Raw genomic sequence first — 10,855 nt, forward strand, 5'->3', positions numbered from 1 at the left:
GTATCTCGTCTACCTACTTGAGTGAGTAACTGAAGAGGTATTGTCATTATCTCTTTCCTAGATTTTCCTAGAGTTGGTTTTTGTCTTGAATTCAGTACCTCACACGTACACGGTAATTGGCGTGACACCTCAAGCGGATTTTCTTCAGTGTAAAGTGTCTGCTGACCAGAGACACGAGGGTCTGTGGTTGAGCAACTTTATGGTTTAACCGGATGGACTGGGGGAGTAGCAACGGCATGTGAACCACTTTAGAAATGACTTGTGAAGGTTGCAGTCGGTCAGATCAAAGAAGAGAAGATGGGAACATGGGTCCTGAGAAGATACCACCACCCTAATACTTTACTTTGTGCAAGAATCAATCACGCGTACAGCATTACAGATGCCCAGCTGTACTCTGCATTGTACTGTAAACTTCGCAGCGGCCTTATCGGGTTCCTCGGATGACGTCACTGCCAGGCTAACGCTGCGGCGTCTCTTCTTGTGCTGACAGAGTTGTCGGTCGCGGATTTTGAGTCGTTTCGGCCTGCCAACTGCTGCGTTTTCTTGCGGATTGTGAGAACTAGCAGAAAGTTTCACTCATTTTCATGGTTTCAAACTAATGATAAAAGTATCTTCTTCTGGACCAAATCAACAGTCTTTAGTTGAATCAACTCGGAAAACTCTTAAACGCGTGTTTGCACGCGACTCCGCGCATTTTTGAGGCCAGGCAACCCGACAGCTGCCCTTTGAGCATGTCAGTGTTAGTGCCAGTTTCGCACACTCACAAACAACGGGACAGCCAAATCAGTCCTTTCGTCAAATTATAAAGTTGCGCTTGTGTGCGTTCGGACATACAGGGTTACATCTGAAAGCGGGGGTGGGTGGTAGGGGGCAGCGATACCCAAAGTATCTTTTTCAAAAGCTACACTTCAATCGCATCATAGGGGCAAGGCACCCCAGACCAGTACCCCTGCCTCATTTGAGAAGCCCCTCCCTCTCATACAGTAGATCCAGCTCAGTTTGTTTTCTTACCACACATGGTCTTATCGTCGTTGGCTGTGTATTCATCGTTGCAGGTACACTTGTTCGGGGTTTTTCCTTCGGTGTTTCCTGTAGCCGGACATTCGGCATTGCCAATACAGTTCGGTGTGCCGGATGTCGAAACGCACTCCCCTTGTTCCTTTATCTCTGCAAAAAACAAGCAAGTCGTGAAAACCAATATTAAAACATTAGCCTTAGGCAATCTGTCTGATTAAACATCGAACCTGAACCAACAAGTCTTCATTTGTTTTAGAGGGGAGGGGGGTGGGGGTATATTCAGAAAATACTACAGAATCTAGTTGAACCATTTTTGCGTCTGTTATAGCAATTTCAAGTTCAAGGAAAAGTTAATGTGACAATTGTTAAGATTCATCACATAGTCCGGACTGAGTCAAACAATGAAATTGCCAAAGATCCGCCTCAATGTTTCTCAACCCGGAAATGACGTCAACAAAGACTACAAAACATTGGGATACCATCTGGAAAAAGTCGCATGCAAGGTTTTATGAACAGCTGCTCATAGTTTTCTGAGAATCTCTCTCTCTCTCTCTCTCTCTCTCTCTCTCTCTCTCTCTCTCTCTCTCTCTCTCTCTCTCTCTCTCTCTCTCTCTCTCTCTCTCTCTCTCTCTCTCTCTCTCTCGCACCACTATCCTCGTCTCGATTCCCAATCTATATGATAACATTTAGTCTAATAACAAGCTAAGTCGTGGACATGCCATTTATCTTCCAAACTCAATGTGTTTTGAACTGACTGATGTACCTGGACGAATTCCTTCACCGATGATCGTCATTTTGTCGCCTCCATCTGTTCAATGTGACAAAGACCAAAGAACTTCTGATAGACTTTAGAAGAAACCCTGCCCCTGTCCCTGACCTGATGATTGATGGTGTGACTGTTGAGCGTGTGACTGAATATAAGTATCTCGGCACAGTTATCGATGATAAGCTGTCCTTCAATGCAAATACCACCCTCATACACAAAAAATGTCAGTCACGCATCTACTGCCTTCAGAAACTTAGAAAGTTGAATGTGAACCCTTCTATCCTTCAAACTTTCTACCGCTCCTTCATCGAGTCTGTCATCACTTTTGGTTTTGTGTCCTGGTATGGAGGTCTGAGTGTGAAGAACAGGAATGTCTTTGTGCGAATGGTGAATGTCAGTAGCAAGGTGATTGGCAGGCAGCAAGCAAGTGTGGAGTCCCTGTATGAAAAGCGTGTGGTGAGAAAGAGTAGGCGGATAGCTTCAGATAGGTCCCATGTCCTTGCCCACCTCTATGAACTCCTTCCCTCTGGCCGTAGACTTCGCACGCACAAAGCTAGGACACTCAGGCTGCAAAACAGCTTCATCCCCAAATCCATCACCCTTGGCAACATGTAAACACATCCACATACCCGACTCAGCCCCTCTTCTGCCAGTGCAATCAGTAGTAATGTACATGTATGCATTGGTTTTATGTACGTCCGTATATTTTCTGTGACATATTGTATGCTATGATTTTTTTGCAATGATGTTTAGCCATAGTCCGTTATACGCGAAGGTGTGCGAGAATATGTAAGCGCAGTGCTTTAAAGATGTCCATGTGGGAATGTGTAAGTGGGCGTAGTCGAATGTCCATGTGGGAATGTGTAAGTGGAGCATATAAGAATGCCCATGTGTGAATGTGTAAGTGGAGCGTATAAGAATGTGTAAGTGGAGCGTGGTCGAATGTCCATGTGTGAATGGGTAAGTTGAGCGTACAAGAATGTCTATGTGTGCGATGTGTAAGTGAGACATGGATGTGTTCATGACTGAATGCGTAAGCACATTACAAGGAATGTCCAGAGAGGTATGTGGGAGGTGTGTTTATAACCTGCCCTGTTATATAGTGCTATATGTCTTATGTAAAAACAATGTCTTGTTTGTATTATTGTTATGTACCACGCCTGAATTTCTCTATGAGATAATAAAGTATTCTTATTCTTATTCTTCTTCTTCTTCATTCGTGTTGGCGTCTGTGTGTTTGCTACTTGCCAACAGAGACATACATTGAAGAGATGCGAAGCGAGGCCGCTCGCGTGAACTCTTGGGGTACCGCGCTCGGTCAGCGTGACCTCGCGCGATTGTCAGCCATCGTCCCGTACCACGTTGTTGTTCGCTTGCTCTCTGACACCGATTTGAAGTGCTTTTCTGTCATATTTCTTTGGATATATCCAGCTTCAGACGAGAGATATCAGTGATAAGTAAACTTGATTCATATTCTGTAGCTTCAATAGTGTGCACACGAACGCATTTGAGAGGATTGGGTTCCCGAAGTGAGTCAAAAACACGGTTCCCTCGGTTCTTGCGGCCATTGTTCTAAGTCCATGCCTTACATTGTGCGTGGAGGCAATGTTTGGGAGCTAATATTTTCTTTTGTGCGCAACGTTACTTTCCCTTAACTGGCAAATGCATTACTGGTGTATACATTAATCTGTTTGTATAAATTTTGACGCGCTGTAATTAAATGTGATGCTTTTAAGTCTCACTCCAGTGGTTCTCGCACTTACACTGGCGTGTGGATACAAAGTTTTTGAGGAGAAATGAGCGAAATTGCTTACTTTAGGATTCATCTTCTAATCACCAAATGATGCAATAATCTTCTTCTTGTGATTTTCTGTTTCTCTTGAGTGCAAATAATTAACAGTTTGCATGTTTTATTATCTATGATTTTATATGTGTGAGCTTGGAAACGACAGTTACGGTGCACATGCACTTGTGTACTTTTGTGCATCCGTTTGAACTTGCGAACTCGTGGTACCTCTGTACTATCGGGGGTCCACGAAGGTTTCCGAGACTGTGTTTTGTCTTTGTTGGAATGTTCTGGTGGAAGAGCCGATTCTTAAATTTGCATAGGTAAAACGATTGTTTTTTGGTATAAGCCTCTGGAGTACATTTTGTGATTAATGTTTTTGTGAACAAGAAACAATTGACAGGTGACTTTATTCCATCTCTCTTTTTCCCTCCGCCGCGATGTAAATTTGAATAGTTGAAGGTGATGTTAAACACCAAGTAAAGAAAGAAAGAAAGTAAAGGTACCCCGACACCCCTCGAGTCGAACGTGTGTTAACCTTGTGACGCAGGCACGCGGGATGTTGGGCCTGGGGGCCACTGAGACTTTCTTTCTGCTTGGAATTTCGGAGTGAAGACAACGTATATTTTGTGCGTGTGTTTTCTGGACGCCTTGTTGTGACATGTTTGGTCACAGGCTGAAATCCTTTGGGATGTGAGGAATTCTTTTGCTGGTAGGTTAATACAATTTTTTTCTGTAAATGGGTAAGCAGTGAGAAGAAGAGTATGCTTCTTGGGGAAGGATTTATTTGAATGTTTATGAAGACTGATTTATGAGTTGAATGTCTGGGAAAACTTTTGTTTATTGAATGCTTTAGAAAACCGTTGTTTGAGAGAACGGTATTGTAGGCATGTTATTTGGTAGGAATGATGTGTTTTGTTGTTCAAAGAGTTAGTTTGTGGTAGTTGAAATTGTTGAGTTGTTTACGTATGCTTACGGCGTGTATTCTGTGATTTGCAGGATGGCGGAATGTGCGACGGGGTTGTTAGTGGGGCGTAGATTAGTTCTCGTAGATTAGTTCTCGTAGACTTGGTTCCGTAGACTAGTTTTCGTAGACTGGTTTTCATAGATTAGTTTTCGTAGATTGGTTTTCGTAGACGAGTTTTTGTGGATTAGGTTCCGTAGACTAGTTTTTGTTAGAGGGGCTCAGTTAGGTTTTGTTAGATTGTTTTTTTTGGAAGAATTGTTTTTAGGTTGTTTTTTAGATTTCGTTTGTTTTAGATTAGAGTTTCATTGTGTTTTTTGGGTTAAAGTGGAGAGTGAGGATTTAGAGTAGAGTTTTAGAGTGTAGTTTTAGAGGGAGAATTTAGAATGTAGTTTTAGAGTGAAGAGTTGAGAGCGTTGTTTTTGGAGTTGTTTAGTCCTGTAGTAATACATTGAAGGTTTTTGTATTTGAAAGTAAACCCCCGTTATCCCACACATTCCCCTTTTCATCTTTTGGAATAAAAGAACCTGGTAATATAACTTGTGTCGTTTGCTTGAGTGTTTGGGCTCGGTAAGAAAGAGTAAAGTAAATTGGCACTCGGTTACATATGAAACAGTTATAATTCTTTAAAAACACAACAATTGCCAGCTTGGCGCCAGTGGGAGGATTACTTGCCCCTGCCGTAGGCGAAGATAACGCGAGCGGGAAGACAGCGCTTTGCATCTCTTCTATCTATGTCTCTGTTACCAATGAGTCTTTCGACTGACAGAGAATAGTTGACTGACATTAAAAAAGTCATGATCTCGCATGCTCACAGAAAAAAAGGGAGTGTTACAAGTCCTGCCAAAGTTTCTTTCGATTATGACCACTGGTTTAAAGGGCAGCTGTTGGGTTGTGGCTCTCAAAATCTGTTCATCGGAATGAGTTCTCATGTAACTGAAACTATACTTAAAAGTTACTTGGTGATTTTAACAGCTTGATAACACAAGTCCGAAGATTTTAGACATGCTACAATGTCTTTAATCGAAGAAAGTTTGCATTCTTGGCTGAGTCAATGCAGCCCGCTCGAAAATTACTTCCCTTGGACGCGTGACGTCAGCCGAGGAATCGGCCGGGTTGAACGGCGCTCTCTTTATACCGTGTAGTGAGCGCAATCGGGTTGTCCAGTCAAGCCCTAAAGCATACTTCACGGGTAGGCGAAGAGAAACTTAGGATGGCATGGGGTGTCTTCTCCCAGGCTACAAATACGCAGTAAAAACGGAGTTTATGAAGTGTCTTCCGCCCCCCTCCTGCTTTTGTTCAGGTGTTCCCACTTGAACCCTGTTTTTGTTCAACTTATTGGCATATAATGTCACGCGTCGAGGGACACAAACACACTCACACACAGACACACACATGCAAACACAAACACAAACACACACATACACCACACACACACACACGTGTAATCACACACATACACACACAGACACACACACACACATACGTGTTACCACACACACACACGCATACGTGTTATCACACACACACACACACACACACACACACACACACACACACACACACACACACACACACACACACACACACACGATAACCATCACAATCACAGTTTGACAAATTCGTCTTTGATTTTTTTTGCGGCCGAACCCCCCTCCCCCATTTTCCACACTAGATCCACTGTTTCATCTTTGTCCTCGTCTCTCTTCCCTTTATCTTATCTCGTCTATCTACTTGAGTGAGTAACTGAAGAGGTATTGTCATTATCTCTTTCCTAGAGTTTCCCACCGACAGAGTTGGTTTTTGTCTTGAATTCAGTACCTCACACGTACACGGTAATTGGCGTGACACCTCAAGCGGATTCTTCTTCGGTGTAAAGTGTCTGCTGACCAGGGACACGAGGGTCTGTGGTTAAGCAACTTTATGGTTTAACCGGGTGGACTGGGGAGTAGCAACAGCATGTGAACCACTTTAGAAATAACTTGTGAAGGTTGCAGTTGGTTAGATCAAAGAAGAGAAGATGGGAACATGGGTCCTGAGAAGATACCACCACCCTAATACTTTACTTTGTGCAAGAATCAATCACGCGTACAGCATCACAGATGCCCAGCTGTACTCTGCATTGTACTGTAAACTTCGCAGCGGCCTTATCGGGTTCCTCGGATGACGTCACTGCCAGGCTAACGCTGCGGCGTCTCTTCTTGTGCTGACAGAGTTGTCGGTCGCGGATTTTGAGTCGTTTCGGCCTGCCAACTGCTTCGTTTTCTTGCGGATTGTGAGAACTAGCAGAAAGTTTCACTCATTGTCATGGTTTCAAACCAATGATAAAAGTATCTTTTTCAGGACCAAATCAACAGTCTTTAGTTGAATCAACTCGGAAAACTCTTAAATGCGTGTTTGCACGCGACTCCGTGCATTTTTGAGGCCAGGCAACCCGACAGCTGCCCTTTAAATGTGCACACGGGTGTGTAGGTTTCAGATGCTTTCACTTAGTCATACTCTTCTCTCGGCAAACTCTCGTGCTGGGTACTTACTGCAGACGTCGTTTTCGCAGTAGTCAGTATCCTTACAAGTGTCTGTGGCACAGCTGGCTCCCGTTACTGCCACTGCTGCTTCGGTGCCTGAAAAAAGCAGCACATCACACATCAAAGATGAAACGAATACGGGACAACTACACACCTCATTAGATAAGAAAAGACAAGATAAGATGAGATAAGACTGGATGAGATAAATCTGCATTCACGACGATCCAGGCTTAAACAAACAGAACGGCACACACGGCTCGCTTTTTAATCATCAAAAGTATGGAACATGGAATGAAACGAAGACAAACATGTCAAACTATGACAAAACAAGTCGCGTAAGGCGAAATAACAACATTTAGTCAAGCTGTCGAACTCACAGAATGAAACTGAACGCACTGCTTTTTTTACCAAGACCACATACTCGTAGTTTCGTCAGTCCATCGCTCGTGGCAAAGGCAGTGAAATCGACAAGCCATGCAGAATAGTGCGGTAGTGGTCGCGCTGAGCAGGATAACACGTTTTTCTGAATGTCTATTCTTTTTAGCTTTCTAAGTTTGTTTTTAATCCAAACATATCATATCTATATGTTTTTGGAATCAGGGACCGACAAGGAATAAGATGAAATTGTTTTTAAATCAATTTCGGAAAATTACTTTTAATCATAATGTTCATATTTTTAATTTTCAGAGCTTGTTTGTAATCCAAATATAACATATGTATATGTTTTGGGAATAAAAAAATAACGAAAAATAAGATGAAATTGTTTTTGGATCGTTTGATAAAAGATAAATTCTAATTACAAGTTTCCGATTTTTAATTACCAAACTCATTCATTAGTTTTTAAGCCACCACGCTGAAATGCAATACCGAAATCCGGCCTTCGTCGAAGATTGCTTTGCCAAACTTCCAATCAATTTGATTGAAAAATGAGGGTGTGACAGTGCCGCCTCAACTTTTAAAAAAAGCCGGATATGACGTCATCAAAGGTATTTATCGACAAAAAGAAAAACAAGTCGCGTAAGGCGAAAATACAACATTTAGTCAAGTAGCTGTCGAACTCACAGAATGAAACTGAACGCAATGCAATTTTTCAGCAAGACTCGTAGCATCGTCAGTCCACCGCTCATGGCAAAGGCAGTGAAATTGACAAGAAGAGCGGGGTAGTAGTTGCGCTAAGAAGGATAGCACGCTTTTCTGTACCTCTCTTCGTTTTAACTTTCTGAGCGTGTTTTTAATCCAAACATATCATATCTATATGTTTTTGGAATCAGGAACCGACAAGGAATAAGATGAAAGTGTTTTTAAATTGATTTCGAAAATTTAATTTTGATAATAATTTTTATATTTTTAATTTTCAGAGCTTGTTTTTAATCCAAGTATAACATATTTATATATTTTTTGAATCAGAAAATGATGGAGAATAAGATAAGCGTAAATTTAGATCGTTTTATAAAAACAATTTTTTTTTACAATTTTCAGATTTTTAATGACCAAAGTCATTAATTAATTTTTAAGTCACCAAGCTGAAATGCACACCCTCATGTTTCAATCAAATTGATTGACATTTTTGTAAAGCAATCTTCGACGAAGGCTATTGCATTTCAGCGTGGTGGCTTAAACATTAATTAATGACTTTGGTCATTACAAATCTGAAAATTGTAATAATTTTATTTTTCATATAAAACGATCCGAATTTACGTTCATCTTATTCTACATCATTTCCTGATTCCAAAAACATATAAATATGTTATATTTGAATTACAGACAAGCTCTGAAAATTAAAAATATAAAAATTATGATCAAAATTAAATTTCCGAAATCGATTTAAAAACAATTTCATCTTATTCCTTGTCGGTTCCTAATTCCAAAAACATATAGATATGATATGTTTGGATTAAAAACACGCTCAGAAAGTTAAAACGAAGAAAGGTACAGAAAAGCGTGCTAGCGAAACCACTACCGCGCTGAACAGGCTCGTCAGTTTCACTCCGTTATGCACAAGCGGCGGACTACGGTCATTGTGAAAAAAATGCAGTGCGTTCAGTTTCATTCTGTGAGTTCCACAGCTTCACTAAATGTAGTAATTTCGCCTTACGCGACTTGTTTAGTATTACAAAAACTTGAAAAGTTAGTGTTCTCTATTGTTTGCCTTTAAGGGCAAAGATGGCACGAACATTTAGTTTTGTTATTTGTCAAACTTTTCAAGTTTTGTTACAAGATTCATGATAAAAACAAAATCCTCAGAAGAAAAGAGTTTTTGTGTCCTTAAAGTGATATTTGAATAAATTATGGGTCAAAAGGGATATTTTGGGGATAAAACATGTAGTTTTAGGGACAGATTCATCTTCCAGAAAAATAAAGATGGAACTTTGCAGTATGTTTTATGTTACTGTTAAACGGTGCCTTGATGCAACAACAGACCAACTTCTTCAAATTTATCAACAGATTTTATTTTCTGGGTTGATAAAAAGGAATTTCATAAAAAGAACAAGTTTTTGTACTTTGACAGAATTTACAAAAATCATTCCTGGGTATAATTATCAAATTCTTTCTCTGTTACCACACCATTTTTGGTGAAAATACAAAAAACAGCAAGAATATTGAACATTAAGTTTCAAAGATAAATATTTACCAATGACGACACTGATGCTCAAAAACACACATGTTTGATATCCACTAAATTGAAGTGATTGAAATTACAATCCCTTGCATTTAAGACCCAAGAAGTTCTGCCTGAGAACTGTTCGGAGTGACTCCTCGAATTGTCAAACTTGTCCCAATAAACATGCCAGAACTGGGCCACTGCTGGCTTTTTGCTGGCAAGTTTGGTAAAGCTGGCCATAAAAAAACCAACACTGGGCCAATTATGGTTTGCCAACAAAGGCCCAGTTATGGCTTGCCATCACTGGCCCATCTCTGGCATTCCAGTAATATTGTCGGCCAGTAAAATGCCTTAATTGGCCCACTGTTGGCAGGCCATTGATGGCCCAGTGCTTGTTTGCCAGCATTGGGCCATAGGTGGCGATTTGCTGGCAATTATAGGTGGGTTTTTGCTGGCACGCCAGCAGTGGGCCAATGCTGGATTATTGCTGGCAAGAAGATCTGCGACAGCACAGCGGTATGACTTTCTCTCTTGGAATGACGTAATGTACAAACAAATGTCGAAATATCTTGACGTCACTCGTGATGATGACGCATTGTCAACTAAATCCGGCCCGCGGTGGTACTGCAGATGTCCGCTTATTTGTTTTGCATTCAAGGAATTTCCAAAGCACCTTCTTCGATTTCAGTACGGGTCCGATCTCCTCCGGCTAGAAGCAAGCGTGGTGAGTTTCACAAACAGTTGTGTGAGCAGGTCGTCGCAACGGCGTTAGATCTAGCATCTTCTTGTTCTTTTCCTCCGTTGTCGGTCATTTTTTCCACTTTCTTCTGCTGGACGTTACGCGCGTGTGTGTGTGTGTGTGTGTGTGTGAGTGTGTGTGTGTGTGTGTGTGTGTGTGTGTGTGTGTGTGTGTGTGCGCCCGCGCGCGCGAGTGTGTGTGTGTGTGTGTGTGTGTGTGTGTGTGTGTGTGTGTGTGTGTGTGTGTGTGTGTGTGTGTGTGTGTGTGTGTGTGTGTGTGTGCCTTTTTGACTCACATGCGAAGCAAAAGTGAGTCTTATGTGACTAAGTGCCAAAAGGTGCGCACGAAAAGCGGACAAAGGGGCTAAAAAATAAAAGTTGACAAACACGACTGATATTGTGATTTTTGTTAAGACAACAGATGCTGGAACCCAATTACGAAAAGAAAAGATAAATT

General features: G+C 41.4%; 1 protein-coding gene across 1 annotated transcript in view; it reads right to left on the reverse strand.

Moving 5' to 3' along the window:
• LOC138956407 (neurogenic locus notch homolog protein 4-like) overlaps positions 1-1,811 on the reverse strand; it is a 41,687-nt gene extending 39,876 nt beyond the window's left edge. The window contains exons 1-2 of the mRNA XM_070327772.1: positions 1,781-1,811; positions 1,012-1,167 (exon numbers count right to left, since the gene is read on the reverse strand). Of these exons, the coding sequence (XP_070183873.1) occupies positions 1,012-1,167; positions 1,781-1,811 (187 nt within the window). The remainder of the gene's footprint in view (positions 1-1,011; positions 1,168-1,780) is intronic.
• Positions 1,812-10,855: the final 9,044 nt, after the last annotated feature.

Source organism: Littorina saxatilis, unplaced genomic scaffold (assembly GCF_037325665.1).
Source record: "Littorina saxatilis isolate snail1 unplaced genomic scaffold, US_GU_Lsax_2.0 scaffold_305, whole genome shotgun sequence".
In the NCBI taxonomy this organism is placed as follows: Eukaryota; Metazoa; Mollusca; class Gastropoda; order Littorinimorpha; family Littorinidae; genus Littorina; species Littorina saxatilis.